The sequence below is a fragment of the Anabrus simplex genome, chromosome 2 (assembly GCF_040414725.1).
Source record: "Anabrus simplex isolate iqAnaSimp1 chromosome 2, ASM4041472v1, whole genome shotgun sequence".
NCBI lineage: Eukaryota > Metazoa > Arthropoda > Insecta > Orthoptera > Tettigoniidae > Anabrus > Anabrus simplex.
Window position 1 is genome coordinate 933,962,463 of NC_090266.1, and position 20,630 is coordinate 933,983,092.

Here is a 20,630-nt window from a genome sequence, read left to right on the forward strand (position 1 = left end):
ACCTAAGCCATGGCATATCAAGATGATGAGATGACCTGGTACCACAGGTATAAATGGTGTTCCGACATACTGGCCAGTCATTACTGGGCTTACTTTTCATATTCAGAAGATAATGTATGTATAAATTGATTACTGTTATGATAGACAGCTCACTGAATAATGGTTTACAGTGAATGTGAGGGAGAACGCCAGCAACGGTGTGAATAGCTTTCATTTGCAGCTTTAAAATATCACCTACGTGCATACTGTTATAAAAAAATGTTAGACCATACCCAAAAATACTCGGATAAAATGCAAAATATGCAGAACACATACATGCTTTAGTTACTAAATGCTTGAGGTGACAGAGTAGTTATACTACTCGGGTTAGCCTGACGTCGGCCGATACTCATATCCGAATTTTAGTTTCTTGCCTGCAGTTCCGTAATCCTTAGTCCACACGATGAAGGTGGCGCTGATGGCTTATCAGACCAATTCTTGCATACAACATGCGCCCACACATGTTGCATCCGATGGATGGTGGGGGACATGGCAGTGTTTGACGTAGGTTCTTGCTCTGGCGAGTTTTCTCTTCCAGTCTTCAACGTTCATGCTCAAACTGTGCAACTGCAGCTGAGGTTGTAGCACACCAGCGAGGGAAATCCAATGCGAGAGTATGCCAAATATTTGGGTTTATATCTACTTTTCTCATGGTCTGCTTAAGTTGGTCTTTATATTGCTTCAGAGGAGCACCACAACTCCTCTTGTCAGTGCTGAGTTCACCACACAGGATTTGCCGAGGGAGTCTGCTGTCACTCATATGATGGATATGGCCTGTCCATCTGAGCCGTTGACCAACGATGGTAGCTTCAATACTTTTTAGCTTTGCTTTCTCGAGAACTGTTATATTAGTTATACAGTCATCCCATTTGATGTTCATGATGGATCTAAGTTTTTGTGGTTGAAAGTGTTCCAGTTTCTTGATGTCCCGGTGATATAGGGTCTAGGTTTCACATCCGTAGAGTAACGTAGAAATGACAACAGCTTGGTACACCATATAGTACACCATACACAAATTTGGTTAATGTGGTATTCGTATATCAGCTTTGTGTCAAGATGTAATCCAAGAAGCTTAACATACTTTAATTCATTCTCTTGATTTTTGAGGTTAAAAATGATTATGCATTTTCCCTTCATTGAAGAGAAAACCATTTATTTTAAACCATGATTTAGCTTCCTCAAATGTGTGTTTGGACAACAACAATAATTCATCAAGATTTTTACATGAGCTCAGAAAAGTAGAGTCGTCTGCATATAGGACACTGTTTGTTTGTACAGTCTCATCTAAGTCATTTATCATGATCAGAAAGAGAAAGGGACCAGGGATGGATCCTTGCGGCACCCCATATTTCACCTCAGATTCTTGTGAGGACAGAATATTTACCTCCACATACTGGGTTTGTCCATACATGTATGATTTAAAAATTTTAAGTTCATTTCCAGAAATGCCATAATATGCTAATTTATCAAGTAGAATATGCGATACACCCTCAGAGGCCCTACTGAGGTCACACACTGAGCTCGATAGCTGCAGTCGCTTAAGTGCAGTGCGGCCAGCATCCAGTACACGGGAGATAGTGGGTTCAAGCCCCACTGTCGGCAGCCGTGAAGATGGTTTTCCATGGTTTTCCATTTTCACCCCAGGCAAATGCTGGGGCTGTGCCTTAAATAAGACCACAGCCATTTCCTTCCCACTCCTAGCCTCTTCCTTTTCCATCGTCACCATAAGACGATGTTATAAAAATTGTAATTGAAAATAATAAGTTAAACCACATTTCCAATACTTATCAAGTAAAGTTTATTGTGGCTGAAGATGCTTACAACAGTTAAGCAAAACATGTCCCAACTTATAACACCAATTGTAATGATTGTATCCTAAATATAAGGATTGATAAGTATTGGAGAGGTGGTTTAACCTATTGATTTCAATTACAATTGTTATAATCTGACATCCAATACGGTTACAATGAGATTTATAACATGTAATAAGACGATGTGTCGTGCGACGTATATTGCCAAAAAGAAAAACCTGTCACATAGCGAAACCTTAACATAATTTTGTTTCTCAAAATTACTCATTATATAACTAATAACATCATCCAATGTATTTATTGTTGATTTTCCTTATATAAAGCCATACTGAGATTTTGACATAAGTTTATTAGACACAAAGTATTCATAAATTTTTACTAGCATCATATACCGGTATTAAAAACTTTTGAAGAGAATTGGAACAACAGAGAATGATCAGTAGCTGCTACATTCTGACCTACCACCAGTTGAGTACACTGGAATTATTCTAGAAATTTTTAGTTACTCTGGAGAGTCATTAATTTGAAGACATTTATTTATGATCTTTGTCAGAGGAATAGAGATAGAACTAAAGGTGCATCCACACCAAGATGTTTTCATTAACTTTGTTAATAAAATGTCCATGAACATTTTTGTATGTTAATAAACAAAATTGCGTGTTCTTTAACTTTTCGAGCATGTTGATAAACAAAATTTCTTTAACTTTAGTGTATGAAACTTTTCATTAATATTTCATGTTTTTGTTAACATTTTGGTTCACACATATGAAAGAACACAATTTAGACCACGCAGTTTCGTAGTGCGGAATACAATGATTTCTTATTTCTTCTAAAAATCATTATCAAATCGGAAGCAAAAGTTCTGATGTACAGTACCTCTAATTGTGTATGATATTCTTTTAGCTGTGTTCTAATGTAGTTTCATTTCCAGCTTCGTTCCTCGTTGAATAACCTAACCTCCCACAATCGCTTGTATATCATCAAAATAATACTATCCTAACTAGGTAGGTTAAATGAAGATTTTCTTTATTTCGTACCTTTACCAATTCCTTGATCCTTGATATTGTTGTATAAAGCTTCAAACACCTCAGACACAATGCCTGAAATTGGTTTTGATACTCTAGACAAATAGGTAGATAAGTGAAATGTCACCAGTTGCTAGGAATCTTTAAAGTAATAGCCTATCTATAATAAAAATAGCCTGTCATTAGTGGAGCCGGTTTTCTGATAATCTGTATCATTACTTGCAATTTCAGACGCAATTACTGTCAACAAGAATTGAAAGTCATGTGGGGGCATTCTCAAGAGAATTTACAAAGACTGCTGCATCATGAATTAAAAGTTCTGACATAAGTGTTCTTTCCAAACTTAATTCTACTCGCCTTTCCAGTATTTTTCTATACCACACTTTACGTCAGCACTTTTCTCTAATTGTACTCACTAAAATAATGAAAGCTGCAGCTGTGAGTATTTTCTTCTTCTTGACCCTATCAATTGTAACCTCACAAATGGCTATTTTGGTGTAGACACAATGTTGAAGAAGTTTGTTAATAAAAGTTTATTAACATGTGGAGAAATGTTTTCATTAACCTTGTTTATTTACTTTGGTGTGGACTAACCGTAATGAGCAATTTTAAAATGTTGTTGGTAAAGCCATAGTGATCCTTGGTGTTTGAAGGTTTCATATTATTTACACATTTTTCACTTCCACTTCTTCACAGTTAACCATTCTCCATTTAAAATGTAAGTTGCATGTGATCAGTTTGAAATTTAAGCTTGTCAGCTTTCCAGTAGCAATACTACTTGATGTTGAAATTTAGAACAAATATCTTTGACTGACTGGATGAAGTAATTATTAAACAAATTAGGATCATTTATAGCCACAGGTTTTGCATTAGAAGATGTGACACACTTAATTAGTGTCCAAGCTGCTTTACACAAATTCTTAGAATTTTGTATAAAATTAATATTTGCAGAAATTTTAGCTTCTCTAAGTGCTACTTTACATTTGTTCACAGTGAAAGAACTATAAGTTTAAACATGTTTCCCCTAAATATCTGTAGCTTAAAAATTAAAACTCTAGAACTATATGCCCGGTCATCCATACAGAGTAGGCAGTTGCTCGATTGATTTGTGATGGCAGGTCATTAAAAAATAGGAGGAAACACAATGGTCCCAGTAATGAACCTTGTGGAACTCCAGACATAGGCAGGTAAGGATGAGAAATTAGACCTTCATAATTTACTGAATACCTTCTATCATAAGGAGAGCATGTAAAACCATTCAAGGAAGCTGTCATTAATGCCATATGCTCACAACTTAGTCAATAGAGCATTATGCTGCACAGAACCAAAAGCTTTGGAAAAGTCTGTGTACATGGCATCAACCTGCATGCAATTGTCCATAGAGGTAGGTATGATGTGGGAGTAAACAGCAAGATTGGTGGTGGCTAACCATGTCTGGACAAAACCATACTGGTTAACATGAATGAAACCTCTGATTACACTGTACAATGCGTTGTACACAACTCTTTCCCCTGCTTTGGAAATTGGCAAAAGAAGAATTACTGGTCTGTAATTGACAGTTAAAAGACCTGTCACCTTTCTCGAACACTGGAATAACATATCCAACCTTCCATTTGTATGAGAAATTGCCTGTATGAAGAGACCAGTTGCTAGACAAGTTCTGTGAATATTACTGCATGGAAATTAAATAACAGAATGTCATCTCTTTTATGCTTAGATCGAGAAATGCTGCGTCAAAAAGAGGTTTATCGACGTGAGTTAGAAGCTCGACGGGAACGCAGGCATCTTGAGAAGGAGAAGGAACGTACTATGCGTGAGCTGACCAGAAAGCCAGATCGCAGTGAGAGTCGAGAGAGGAAGAGGCGACGGTCAGAAGACACCTCAATAGCAACAGGTACAAATAGTTACTTTTAAAATATTTCTTTGAGGATGGAATGACTGTGTAGTTGTGATAAATAATAAATACACCTTTATTTTTGGCTGGCTAGATGTAATTCATAATGGTCCTATGTTTTTCTAACCTTGCTTCTACTTTTTATTTCACCTTCTTACCTCAGTTTTCATTTTAGTTTGCAGAATTATGGAAAGGTTCTAGGCACTTCAATGAAGTAGGATCTGAAACCACTGTAACCATTGACATTGTTGGAGTGTGAAAAATTATTAGTAACTTACCTAGATTTAAACATGCCATTATAATGTGTTCTCAAGGAAGTTCAGAACAAAAAGTGCAAAGAAAAAGAGGATATAAGTCATTTTTGAGCAACTACTTTATTGTTAATAGAATATGTATCCCTCTTCATTTTAGAAGATAATACCATATTTACTCACATATCAGCTGCCATTGCATTCCCAATATTTGACCAAAATATTTGTATACATTTTTGCTCCAATTAAGTGCTACACATCCAGTTTGCAGGCTGCCTGTAAGAAATCTGCAGTAACAAACGGAAAGGGCCACTGTTGGCCACAGTCTGAACTCTACCACTGTCAAACTTATTATTAAATATTTGCCGTGGGAAAAGTTAACAACTACATAGCTTCATTACAGCCAAAAGTGGTGAAATTCACAGAAGAAAATGGTAACAGAGCAGCAGGCCATGGAGTTTTCTGTTCATGAAAACAAGTGAGGAATTGGGGAGAGCAGCAAGTGGAATTAAAAAATACTAGTTCATCCAGGTGTGCTTTTTCTTGCCCAAAACAGGGCATGTTCCCAGGTGTTGAGGAAGCATTACTGGAATGGGGGGGAGAGTTGCAGACCAGTGGTTACAGCGTTTCCCATGAAATGTTGTGCATTTAGTTACATTATTTTGTGGGAAACTTGTTTAATGCAAGTTGTGGTTGGGTGATTCTGTTCATATGGCATAATAACCTGTCATTGCATTGGAAAATGTCTTTATGCCAGAAAGTGGCTGAAGACTGCACCTATAAAGTTTCATGAGCATGTGATCAGGTTAAGGCAGCAGAACTAGTACCTCTTCTTGCATATCGGCAATGCTGACCAAAACCCTTTTTATTTTGACATATCAAGGAACACTACTTTTTCTGAGTAGGGAATGGCAAGTGTTCAGATTAAAACTACCAACAATGAAAAGTTACATGGTACGGAGATGTTATTGTTACAGCCGATGGCTGCAAACAACCCCCATACATTATATTTAAGCACATCGCATTACCGAAAAAAATCACATTTCCGACTGACATTGGCAGTATTGCCAGGTATGTAGTCTGGTAAAAAGCTGGATATACCGGGCGAGTTGGCCGCGCGGCCGTGAGCTTGCATCCGGGAGATAGTGGGTTCGAATCCCACTGTCGGCAGCCCTGAAGATGGTTTTCCGTGGTTTCCCATTTTCCCACCAGGCAAATGCTGGGGCTGTACCTTAATTAAGACAACGGCTGCTTCCTTTCAACTCCTAGTCCTTTCCTATCCCATCATTGCCATAAGACCTATCTGTGTCGGTGCGACGTAAAGCCACTAGGAAACAAAAAATAAAAAAAGGTGGATGGATAAGAAAATGGTTTGCGACTGTATATATTCCATGTGGCAGCGAAGATCTGGTGCGTTGCTTTGAAAACAGGCTTCTCTTGTGCTGGAGAGCTTTAGAGGCCACCTTGTTGATACTGTGAAGCAAAAGTTGAGAGCTAATATTACTTGTAATCTAATAAAACCAATCGCGCCATAATTCTGGTTTGTCTAACATTGATCTTGCAATCTTTGGACACGTCACTGAACAAGGCATTTGCAATGAAAATATTCTGACTTGATGGCTGCTGGAAATCATGAATGCCGTTGTATGCTTGGTGGTAACCTGAAGTGTCTGTTGCTCCAGATCATTCAGGCTTGGGATAACATATCAAAAGGGCTTGTCTCACACAAGAGTTTCATGAAAACTGGAATTTCCAATACACTCGATGGTGATAAAGTTGATGCTATAGGTACTGACAGAAATGGAAATGATTTCGAGAGTGGCAGGAAAGTGGAACTAGTAATTCCGAATAAACGTTCAACATTCATATGCAGTACTTTTCTAAAATGATTATATGTATTTTTTCTCCCAATATTTTAAAATGTAGTCTGTCTAGTCCATCTGCAAGTGATGGAGTATTTGTACATTACGAATGGAATATGAACTAATTAATAGCCTCCTTTTACTGTTTCAATTTTTCTTTGTGTTTTGTAAGTTTGGAAATAACATTTTTGAGTGTATCCACTTAAAATATTTCATGAGATACCTTCAGGAATACATGCAACATTACTCATTTCATACAGTATGCATTACTGTGTTAAGCTTAACAGTACTGATTACTTTTGTGTGTTGTTAATAGACATTGGATATGTATGCAAATCATATTTTGTTTGCTGATACATAGACGCCCAAAACAGACAAGGAAACAGATTTGAAAGTGAGATTGGACGATGTATTAAGTTCAATAGTCCATATATATACACGTATGTACATACAGGGTGAAGCGAAGTTCGCGCACTCGGGCATCACAGTGCGACTCCTCACATGCCAGCAATAAAAAAGTGTCTCTCACAAACTTTCATTCTGCGAGTATATTCGGCAGAAAAAGGACATTGAATAGTGGCAATCTGGCAACACTGTAACCATTTCTGTCAGCACATATTAGCCGTGCTGTACAGTTGGTGCAGTGGCTAGAGTTTTGGGTTAGCATGCAGGAGGTTGAGGGGTCGATCCTGGGTTGAGGCGTATGTTTTTTATTTCGTAAATGTAGTCCAGGTGATATGGTATCTGGCATCTTAATCGTCAACAGCGATTGCAGCGTGTCCTCTAGAAACCATTTGCACTTACATACTACGATCCTAGAAATGGACAAACGATCGTTTTAATTGGTAAGCTTTGAAAGATGCCCTTTGCATGTTGTGGGCGTGAATTTATTCGCGCCATTTCATCTACTAGATGCAAAACCTGTTTTCTTTGTACCCTCCTCCAATGGTCCCATAGATTAGTACCAACTATTATTCTTGCCTCGTTCAGATCCATTACATTTCGTTAGGGCCTTACGTTACCAGTAGGCCTAGCAACGTGCTTTGCGAATAATGTCCAAACTCGGTTACAATTTGTATGTGCTATCACCATGGTCCCACTAATTATGCCTTTCAACATTGCGTCTGGTAACCGCACGCTGTTTAGTACATATCTCAGTGCATTATTATTATTATTATTATTATTATTATTATTGTTATTATTATTATTCCATCGATGGGATTGTGGAAACATCGCGTCTATTACTGTTGGGGAAACAGTGTAATTCGAAACTGACCATTTCACAAGTAGCGGTGTCGGGATGAATCATTATTATTTATAAATTTCATTTTCCGTATTGACAGATTCAAAGTATAGATAAGAAAAGTGTTTTTCCACCAATCAATACACAATTTATTTTAAATAGATTAAACTAGTACCGGTTTCGGCTCTTTAACGGCCATCATCAGCTAGTACATGATTTGTTTCCAGCCATTAGACAATTCACAAGTTGTTATTGTATTAGACATCCGGATGTCTAATGGGGGATGGAAATATATACAGTAGCATGTAATTAAAATATCAGTAGTCAAGGTAAAAAGTTACAATAAGTTAGAACATGAGTATGTAGGACATATTAAAACATATAAGGTCATAATATAAAACACTTAAAAAGTTTTGACACATTAAAATTTGGTAAGTATAGGTAGACACTTGTTAAAAATTTTTAGTTCATGTTACATAGGTTCCATTCTTCTATCTTCTGTGTAGTTCCTTTGCTTTTATGTTATGTTGATTTTAGCTGTGTATGGTAATCTTCGAGAAAGTTCTGAAGCTGGTTTGTAGTTGTGAGAGAGGTGTTGCCACCAACTACTTCTAATTCAAACTCAAGACCTGCTGTTTACTATATTAAAACTTACCAGAGTACATCACAAGTTGGAATATATAACACAATATAAAAAATTTCTTCATGACAAAGGTCCATATCAATATGACGCATACCAGCTTCAGAACTTTCTCGAAGATTACCATACACAGCTAAAATCAACATAACATAAAAGCAAAGGAACTACACAGAAGATAGAAGAATGGAACCTATGTAACATGAACTAAAAATTTTTAACAAGTGTCTATACTTACCAAATTTTAATGTGTCAAAACTTTTTAAGTGTTTTATATTATGACCCATATGTTTTAATATGTCCTACATACTCATGTTCTAACTTATTGTAACTTTTTACCTTGACTACTGATATTTTAATTACATGCTACTGTATACATTCCCATCCCCCATTAGACATCCGGATGTCTAATACAATAACAACTTGTGAATTGTCTAATGGCTGGAAACAAATCATGTACTAGCTGATGATGGCCGTTAAAGAGCCGAAACCGGTACTACTTCAATCTATTTAAAATAAATTGTGTATTGATTGGTGGAAAAACACTTTTCTTATCTATACTCGGGATGAATCATGCGGAACAATATCTGTCAGTGGATAATGCGTGTTAGGTGGAAGAGCGCGCAGGACTGACGGCGTGTTTATTACATAGTGTATGTGCTGTCCACCAGACAGGGACTAGTGGCTAGTGGAGTAACACCCCCGTGAGAGACTCCAATGTACATGTGTACACGTATCGAATGTCCTCCTTGTAAACTTCTAAACCAGTGTGGCAGATGTATGGCATACACAAACGATGAATATGTGGATATGCTTCTGGTCCTTGGTGCATCTGATAACCGGGCTAGTGTTGCCGCTTGTGAATATGCTGCTAGATATCCTTGTTGATACCATCCAGATAAAAATGTGTTTTATCATCTAGAGCTGTGCCTTCGAGAGTCAGGTTCTCTCCTTCCACCATCGCGTGACAGAGGTCGTCCACAGACTTGTCATACTCCAGCTACTGAGGAAGCTATTCTGGAGGTCATACACCAAGAACCTCAGCAAAGTACACAAAGCGTAGCAAGGCAGCTGCGTGTCTTGCAATGCACGGTCGTTAACGTGCTGCATGAGCATGGGCTGCACCCCTATCATTATTTTTTCATGCAACACCTGCATCCTGCAGATCACCATCAGCAGATAAAATTCTGCGAATGGTTCCAACAACAACAGGAAGCCAACGATGACTTCGTGAACACCGTACTATGGTCGGATGAAGCAGCATTCACTCATGAGGGTGTCTTGAATATGCACAATGCCCACCATTGGTGTGAGGTTAACCCACACGTCACCTGCGACCGTGGATATCAAGTTTGCTTTGGTATCAACGTTTGGGCTGAAATATTGGGTGACAGGTGTTTGGGCCCCTACATGTTGCCTCACTGGTTGACTGCACGAAGGTATCATGCATTCCTCTCAAATTATTTGCCTGATACGCTGGAAGATGTTCCACTACATGTTCGCAGAGGATATGGTTCCAACATGATGGTGCACCTCCACACTCTGGAATTACTGTGCGGCAGTGTTTGGATAGAACATTTCCAGGGAAATGGCTCGGAGGTGGAGGTCCAGTTGTATGGCTATCACGTTCACCTGACCTAAATCCCCTGGATTTCTTCCTGTGAGGACACCTGAAGGAGCACGTGTACTCTACTCCGCCCTTCAAATCTGGAAAAATTGGTAATGCGTGTTCATGCTGCTCTTGTTACTGTGGATGCAGCTATGCTGCGAAGGGTCCAGAGCTGTACGATCCGGCGGGTTGCGCATGTTTGGACACGCAGGGAGGTCGCTTTGAGCATCTGTTGTTCTGAGGACAAAGTATTCTGTTGTGAAGGTCATGCGGTCATTAATATGGGCAGTATTATTGCTAATGTGCCACATCTGAGCGCTCATAAGAATTACAAGTAGTATGTAAATGACAAGTAGATGTTGTGTTATTGTACTGTGCTATCATCTTTAGCATCTTGAAAGTGATATTGTTTATGTAGTTATTCTGTCCTATGACAGGTCATTTGTTTCAACTGTCTATTTCTTATTTGTTTAACCACGTATTTACCGAGCTCGATAGCTGCAGTCGCTTAAGTGCGGCCAGTATCCAGTATTCGGGAGATAGTAGGTTCGAACCCCACTGTCGGCAGCCCTGAAAATGGTTTTCCGTGGTTTCCCCTTTTCACACCAGGCAAATGCTGGGGCTGCACCTTTATTAAGGCCACGGCCGCTTCCTTCCCACTAACCCAAAACTCTATCCACTGCACCAACTGTACAGCACGACTAATATGTGCTGACAGAGGTAGTTACCATACATGTGGTTACAGTGTTGCCAGATTGGCACTCTTCAACGTCTTTTTTCTGCCGGATATATTCGCTGGATGAACTTTTGTGAGAGACATTTTTTTATTCCTGGCATGTGAAGATTTCGCGCTGCGACACCAGAGTGCGTGAATTTCGCTTCACCCTATATATATATTGTACCAGAAAATGTCCGTACATAATAACTTGATGAGCAAGAGATGGTATGCAGTGCGTGTATAGTACATCAAATTAGAGTGGGTGCAGAGAGTGAGAGGATCTGCTTTGAATGAAAATCTGAATTTTAAAACTGTTTGTTATTGTATAAAGTCAAGTTCATATCAACTCAGTACAGTGGAAGATGGATTTAGCATGTCGTTTCTCCATCTTGCGGCTGGCAGTGTCCCACGTTGCTCTGCTACTCCTCCCGTCCTCACCATGGAGAAGCTCTCAGCACCATGGGTCCACGTATACTCCAACGAGAGCAGCTCTAGACGTTCTTGAAGTTCTAGAAGCACTTGAAGATCTTGAAGGTGTAGGAGTTTGGGTCGCCGGACTCACTCAGAAGGATAGCACAAACACACACACATTTAAGTTCCCTGGACATATTGGACGGATTAGTCTGAGGTGTAATTTTTGAACTAACTTTAATCGTTACCGTGAAAGGATTAAAAAACAGAAAATACAAAGATGCCATGTTGAATGTCAATGGAATCGAAAACAAATGCTTCTTTAAGGTAAATAAACTGGTCACTGATTTGAGAAAATAAAGAAACTAACTTTCATGTGGCCGAATGTCAAGAGAATCGAACCCATATTCTTCTTAACGTAAGATACACTTGGCACAGATTATAAGATTGTTCGCACAAAACAAATAGTTCACTTATGCTTTTTAATGTTCGAAGAAGATAATGCAACTGTTTGTAGAGTTCTGCTGTTTTACGATTGCTTTGAATGTATTCACAAATTCTATTCAACACTGCTATGACACTATAAATGGCAGTTACTTCACTTTGGTAGAAGAAGTTAAATGCTTTGCATGTGAATTTAGTTCTGTTCACACGCACTGTTATGCGGACATATGACAAGAAGGTAGCAATATTAGACTATTAATACAGGAGCGAAATTAGTCCCGTTCCCGCACACTGTCATATTTATGTTCAAAACACGAATAATAATACAGGTAAGACTTTATAATAATTTGATCGTGAAAATTAGTTCTATTCAGTGGGTGTTCTAGGTTCCTTTAAAGATACCATGAAATCACAGGTTGATTCGCACGCGAAGTTTTAATGTTTTCTTAACGTTCAAGTTCCACTTGAGGAAATACAAGTCCTGATGCACTGTTTAAGAATTTCTGATATCAGTAAAAATATTTCATTCACCTCGAGATATTCAAAGTATTGCACTTCTCGATTTTACGACTGAGTTCGCAGTGAGTATTGAAATGTTTCAAAGTTATTCTCGCCGTAATTTAGTAGAGTTGAAACTGTAGACTTTGATTCCGCAATATTACATTGTAGCACCAACTTCCATCAGCCAGCCGTATGGTTCGACTGTGGGACAAGACTGTATTGTATCGAATTCTCACATCACTTTTATACTGAAGTCGCAGAGACTGCAGCTGTTTCATTCCTCTCAATAACTTTCGTAATCCGAGGTGGATTTTAATGAAACTTGGTGGTATTGGACATATTCAAGTGGTGTGTACGGTGATGTTAATCTAATATTTGTATCTTAATTCATATAAGAGTTATTCAGGGTAGAAGGTATGGAAACTTCTATGAATGATGTAACTTAGCCTTGGCGAGCTGGAGCTGGCTCCTACGTCACTCTCCACGTGCTTCCTGTAGCCGGCTGCTCGGTTGGAGAGAGAGAGAGAGAGAGACTCTCTCTCTCTGCAGTGAATTGCAAATGTCTTCCAACTACAAGTTAAGAACGTGCCAGTTATTTAACCATATCTTCGTGTGCCATCCTTGATTCAACCATTGACAATGTCCAACAGAGGGACTTCAGTATTTTCGTGATATTTTAACAACAAGCACTAATGGAACATTTTAACATGATGCAACGCATCTAAGGATTTTAGAGCCTTATTTTAATTTCGTCATTTTTACAAGTTGTGCACTTAGTTCATCCCGGATGTTTTTAACACTTTTTAATGTCATTTGTGTGTGTTTATGCATTTGTTTTAGTTATTCGATGTGTTTGTACAGTTTTGCATTAAGGCACCCAAAACAGAAAAGGACATGCATTTGAAGGTGAAATTGGACCAATTATTAAGTTTAATAGTCCATATATTAAACCATACCGGTGAGCCACCCCACGGCTGTGCAGATATTCCTGTAGTTCAAGCAATGCCGGCACGTCAGAACGTATCTACAAAGCCTAAAGTCAATCACGTCAGCAAGTAGTTGATTGAAATATTTCTCGTTCATTCCAGTAACTAATTCCTAGATTAGAAATGTAATGTAAACATTGCATAATATAGTATTGAAAAGGTGGACCATTATGACATAAGTTTTTCCACATGCTAGAGAGGCATCCATGGTTCCTCCACATGGGTGATACAGTGGTTCAGGACAAGTGGGGCTGGTGATTGAGGTGAAGGCTCACTGCAGGGTGCTGGAACCAACACATCACTTTGCTCTACGTAGCCTGGACGAGCCGTGGGTTGGGAAAGGGGCGATCCCAACCTAGAGGGAAAGTTGTGGCTGTGAACTCAGTCATGATAATGCCAAGTGGAGACCACGTGAGTAGGCCTACTGAAAGTGGAACAAACCTGGCTAGGTGCGGGCCAGGGGCAGACCGCTGGATGGAAGACTGACTTAGGGGCGTGGTCTCTGCTACGGAGAGCCTGAGTTGCGGGAGGACAGTGCCTGGCTGTATGCCTCATCACAGATGGTGAGAACGACGCTCAGGACCCTAGAAGGGGCAAAAACCCTATGATTGATTGAATTATGGATGCTTATAAAGAACCAATTTCAAAAACTTTGACATCAAAGGAAACCAAGAAAGCTTCAGTAGAGCAGATCCGGGAACAAGCCCAAGATGAAAAAATGGAGACAGAAGTCCCAGTTGGACAGGCTGTCGCCAACTGAAAACAAGGATTGACAACAGAAGCTCCAGTAGAGCAGACTGCTGTCAGAACCAATCAGCACGATACCAAACTTCTAACACGAGAGTGCTGAATGCCACTTCAGTTAACAAGACAGGAAGGACAGTCGTTTTAGCCGTTGGTGAAAGAGACTTTGAATAGCTCAAAAAGAGAAGCCTTTAGGCTAAGCTCGGACTTGGGCAGATCAAGTTTCAAGTCATCAAGGGAAAAACAAAACCCAATGTTGATAAAGATGAGCTGAAGGTCCTTCAGGCCAATCTTCAGCATACTTGTGAACAGGAAATTAAAATGCCTTATATTGCAGGAACACTGTTCACTGGACTTAACCGTGGCCAAGATTAAACTTTGAAATTGGGAGGGACCCAGAGAAATAACCATAGGCTCTGTATACCTCCCATATGACTCAACTAATCTGCTCCCTTCAGAAGAAGTTGAGAACCTAATTTGCAACGCAAAGAGGACAGGCGAACGCCTACTCCTTGGAGCAGATGCAAATTCGCACCACACGGCATGGGGCAGCACGAACTGCAATGCAAGAGGTGAGTCTTTACTAGAGTTTATTATTGGAACTGAGTTGACGATACTAAACCTAACAAACAAGCCTACATTTATGAATAAAAATCGTAGGGAGGTAGTAGACATTACACCAAGCAGTACGCATATTGCAAACTTTATTAAAGACTGGAAGCTGCTGGAGGAACCATCATTGGTAGACCACCAGCACATCCAATTTGCAATAGATGCGAGACTATATGGGATTGAGATATACAGAGACCCAAAAAGAACTAATTAGGACAGATTCAGAGAAGTTCTAGGGAAGGTCGTACAAAAAATTCCAGCTAACGTGAGAGGACAGAAATAACTTTTGGAAGCCGTGGAATTATTAGAAGAGGCCATTATAGACTCATTCCATGAAAACTGTACTCTCAAAAAAGATTAACACCAAAAAAGTAAGGTGGTGGAACAACAAACTAGCCAAAATGAAAAAAGAGGTTAGGATGTTGTATAGAATATCATCTAGAAATGGTATGTGGGATGCATATCATAGGAAACTCACTCAGTATAACCTAGAGATAGGGAAAGAAAAAAAATATCTTGGAGACTGTTCTGTGAGAAAGTGAAATCACACACTGAAACAGCAAGGCTCCAGAAGTTTCATCCTATAAAGGCTCCGGGGCCAGATGAGATACTCCTAGAGGAAAGATGGGAGGTACTCATCAATGCTCTGACAGGCCTTTTCACAGCTAGTCTAGCTTTAGGGTAAGTCTAGCTTTAGGGTATGTGCCGAAATCATGGTCTGAAGCTAAAGCAGTACTCGTACTTAAGCCTGGAAGGGCAAATTATGCCCAAGTCAAAGCATACAGTCCATTATGTTTAACCTCCTCCATGCTGAAAGCAGTGGAGAAAATTCTGGTTAAATATATCAGAAGAACGGTGCAACTGAACTCAACGTTACATGAAAATCAGTTTGCATATAGACCTGGCATATCCACTGAAGTAGCACTCCACCAGTTGGTTTGTAAACTAGAGGAAAGCCTAGAATATAAAGAAATTGCACTGGCAGCATTTCTAGATATAGAAGGAGCCTTCAGCAATACAACCTATGACTCTATGATCAAAGCATTGGAAAAGAGCAAGGTGAGTAAAACCATCATCAAATGGATTAAATCCATGTTAGACAGAAGGAAGATAAAAGCAACCCTATTTGAAGAAACACTGGTGGTTAGGGCCGCCCGAGGCTCTGCGCAGGGAGGAGGTCTTTCTCCTATGCTGTGGAACCTCGTGGTGAACAAAATCATAGCCATGCTCAACGAACAAGGTTTATATATACAAGGATACGCAGATGACTTAGTGATGTGGTACGAGGTAAGGTGATGAGTGTTATCCAGGACTTCGTGCAAAGATCACTTAGCCTTGTGGAGAACTGGTGTCGGGAAGAATAACTATCAGTCATCCCGAACAAGATAACTCTGGCCCCTTTTACAAGAAGGAGAAAATTAGAGGGAAAGAGATCAGTGAAGCTCTTTAGGCAAGATATATATGGAAGAACAGGCACTGCACCTAGGTGTGATGTTGGATAAAAATCTAACCTGGAATCCACATACTGAAAGGAACATAAGCTGGGCCAAGAACTTGCTGTGTGCATGTAAAAGAGCCGTCACTAAGACATGGGGTCTAAGACCATCATTGGTAATGTGGATATGTACAATGATCATTATACCGTTGATGGCTAATGCTGCAATTATCTGGTGGCAGAAAGTAAGCTAAGGAAAAGTCAGTAGTAGATTGGATAGCCTACAGAGAATGGCATGCATAGCCATAACTGGGGCTATGAGAACTACGCTGACAGAAGCCTTGGAATACTTTACTAGACCTCCCATGACTATGCAATTTCATAAAAGACAGGCTAGAATGAGTTCATATAGATTGGCACAATCAAGAGTGCTGGAATACACAAAGACCTAATCTAGGACACTGTAAAATTAACAGAGTAATAACAGAGGAAGTTCTACACATGCCTTCTGATCATATGATACCAAAGTACAACTTTGGAAAACAGTTTGAGACCCAGATAATAAAAAAAGAAGACTGGGATATCAACAAATGGAATACTGAAAAAGAAGATATAGTGCGGTGGATTGATGGCTCAATGACTGGGGATGGCACAGGAGGAGGGATCAACAGGGGAAGACCTGAGAGATCAATTCAGATGAGCCTGGGCAAACACACTACAGTCTTTCAAGCGGAAGTGATAGCTATCACAACATGTCTTGAAGAAAATCTGAAAATGAACTATAGGAATAAGAACATTTTCATTTTTACGGACATTCAAGCCGCCATTAAGGCACTAGAAGCAGTCCGGATAATATCCAGAATTGTCTGGTATTGCCATTCACTTCTCCTGAAGCTCTGAATGTATGATATTGTCAAAATCATATGGGTACCAGGGCATACAGGTATAGAAGGAAATAAAAGGCAGATAAACTGGCTAGGAAAGGGGCAGAAACACATTTTGTAGGCCCAGAACCTATATGCGGGATTTCCTATGGACAAGCCTGACACTACATAGGAAAATGGGTACAAAAGAAACAACTGGAGGTCTGGAAAACTACTCCAGGATTTAGGCTTGCACATATAAAAGGACCAAACAAGAAGCATACTAAAGAACTGCTGAAACTCGTCAGAGAAAATGTAAGATGGGTTGTAGGACTGTTGACAGGACACTGCCATCTGAAGAAACACTTACGTAGAATTGGAGTAATAAGAGACAATATATGTAGGAAATCCAATAAAGCAGAGGAATCAGCTGAACACATACTTTTCAAATGTGAGGCACTAGGTAGAATCAGACTCTCCACTCTAGGACTACCAGGTGAAGAGAGAGAGAGAATCCAAGAAGACCCAGTAAGAACAACCTGCAGCTTTGTGAAGGGAGCAGGTATATCTAGGTGGGAATGAAGGAAAAACATGGTAGTAAAAGATCTTAGAGGTCGACGCTAATTAGGAACTAATATTTAGAGGCCCCATGAAGAAAAGAAGAAGAAGAAGACCTAAGTTTAATTATTATTGTGATCACAATTCAATACGGATCAAAACCACAAAGTTTGTATGCTATCTTCTTCTTCTTTTCCTACTGCTTTTCCCACACCTGTGGGGTCGCGTTGGCCCTGTTTTATGGCTGGATGCCCTTCCTGATGCCAGCCTATATGGAGGGATGTAATCACTATTGCGTGTTTCTTTGGTGGTTGGTAGTGTAGTGTGTTGTGTGAATATGAAGAGGAGAGTGTTTGGATGGATACAAACACCCAGTCCCCATGCCAGAAGAATTAATCAGAAGCAATTAAAATCCCCAACCCACCCGGGAATCGAACCCGGGACCCTCTGAACTGAAGACCAGTACGTTGACCATTCAGCCAACGAGTCGGAAAGTTTGTATCCTATGATATATATATATATATATATACACACAAACACACACACACACACACACACACACACTAGCGGAAAACAATATCCAAACACCATGAAGGGGTTGTGCTTGATTAAAGAGCGTTGGTAGGTGCGTGTATATATCTGAAAGATGACGTTGATTCAGATTTCCACCAAATCACATTAGCGTGGTGCAAGTAGCAGCGCCATGACATTGTACATCAGGTTTGCTTTAAATACGGGCTGTACTGTGCAAGAGCGTTAGTTACCTGCACGATTGGATGGAGTGACTCTGAGTGGGTCAAGAATGCCTTTATGACGACGATGAGGCCAGTATCAACAGCTCACTGAAGTTGAACGAGGCTGTATAATAGGGCTACGTGAAGGTGGATTTTCCTTCTGCGCTGTTGCAGAATGACTTATTAGGAATGTCTCCACTGTGCATGCGTGCTGGCAGCAGTGGTCACGAGAAGGTAGCTCGAAAGAAGACCAGGCTCCGGACGTCCCCATGGCAGCACCGAGTGGGAGGACTGCCATATTGGGAGTATGGTTGTGGTGCAGCAGACTGCGTATGCAGCAGCAATTCGAGCGGCAGTTGGCACCACAATTACGCAACGAATTGTTCAAAATCGGTTACTTGAAGGACAGATCCAAGCCAGACGCCCTGCGTTGTGCATTCCACTTACCCCAAGCCACCGCCATCTGCGGCTTCAATGGTGTCAAGCGAGAGCTCATTGGAGGATGGAGTGGAGGTCCGTTGTGTTTTCCGATGAAAACTGGTTCTGCGTTGGTGCCAGTGATGGCGGGTGTTGGTTAGGAGGAGGTCAGGTGAGAGCATGCATTCCACTTGTCTGTGGCATCAACACACTGGACCTAGGGAGCAATTTCCTATGACAGCAGGAGCACTCTTGTGGTTATCCCACGCATCAAGACTGCAGGTGTGTACGTCCGTCTGTTGATTCGACTTGTTGTGCTGCCATTCATGAACAGCATTCCCGGGGTGTTTTCCAACAGGATAATGCACGCCCCCATGCCACTGTTGTAACCCAACGTGCTCTACAGAGTGTTGACATGTTACCTTGGTCTGCTCGATCCCCCGATCTGTCCCCAATCAAGCACGTAAGGGACATGATTAGACGACAATTCTAGCGTCTAAAGATAAAAATTTCATTGTTCCGTATTGAAATTATTAACATTAAAAATTAAATAATTGAAGTTCAACCAATTCAATACATAAAAGAAAGAAATGTAGTAATTACATTCTTATTTAAATGGGACCGGTTTCGACCTTAGTCCAGGTCATCGTCAGCCGTAAAAACAAGTAGGCGAAATCACACAATGTTTATGAATATTGGAGAAATGGGTCAGTTTCACACTCTGTCAGGCACAAAGTCACAACACTATCAAATAATATATGAAGATTATAAATAAACTTGAAGTCGCAGACGAATAGATTTGTAGAAGCAAATCGCCAGTTCCCGGTGATCAGCGCGGCACATTCAAGGTCATGCGCTGCGGTCTCGCATGACCTTGAATGTGCCGTGCTGATCACCGGGAACTGGCGATTTGCTTCTACAAATCTATTCGTCTGCGACTTCAAGTTTATTTATAATCTTCATATATTATTTGATAGTGTTGTGACTTTGTGCCTGACAGAGTGTGAAACTGACCCATTTCTCCAATATTCATAAACATTGTGTGATTTCACCTACTTGTTTTTACGGCTGACGATGACCTGGACTAAGGTCGAAACCGGCCCATTTAAATAAGAATGTAATTACTACATTTCTTTCTTTTATGTATTGAATTGGTTGAACTTCAATTATTTAATTTTTAATTCCACCGTCATCTACAACCAGCATTAACCGTCCCTGTGTTGACCTACCGAGTGCAACAGGCATGGAACTCCATTTCACAAGCTGACATCCGGCACCTGTACGACACAATGCATGCACATTTGCATGCCTGCATTGAAGAGTCAGGCGATTACACTGGTTATTAATGGACCAGCATGGCACATTTGTGATGGCTTTTCTCACGTGGATATTAACCTGTAGTCTTGTACCTTTAATCAGTTATATATTTCCGTATTCTACATTCCTTATTTCATGGTGTTTGGATTTTTTTCTTCAAGTTTGTCTCTATATATATTGCACCCATTAGAACATGAGTCGATGAACATTGAGACACCTCAGGGCTGCTCAGAAAGGATTTAGCATACATGAAAGAAATGACGTAGGATTTGGCATATAAGAAGAAAAAACTGAATAAAACTTGAATAATGGCATGGTTTATTTAAATAAAATGTATTCGTCATCCATGCTATCTATGATTATGGAAAATGATCATGAACATAAAATTAATTCTTGCTCTTGAAGTACAAAGAAAATATACCAAGATGGAATGGTTCTTATGAATTTTTCCCTATCTCACCCTAACAAATCAATAAATACAATGTTTAGCATCTTGAGATTTAAGTGAACAATTTACTT

At 39.9% G+C, this 20,630-nt stretch overlaps 1 protein-coding gene across 2 annotated transcripts in view; it reads left to right on the forward strand.

Annotated features, from left to right (window-relative positions):
• Nucleotides 1-20,630, forward strand: part of LOC136864563 (cyclin-dependent kinase 11B) — a 434,451-nt gene that overhangs the window by 176,616 nt on the left and 237,205 nt on the right. For both annotated transcript variants that reach the window (XM_067141707.2, XM_067141708.2), the window contains exon 5: nucleotides 4,593-4,769. In XM_067141707.2, coding sequence (XP_066997808.2) covers nucleotides 4,593-4,769 — 177 coding nt within the window. The remainder of the gene's footprint in view (nucleotides 1-4,592; nucleotides 4,770-20,630) is intronic.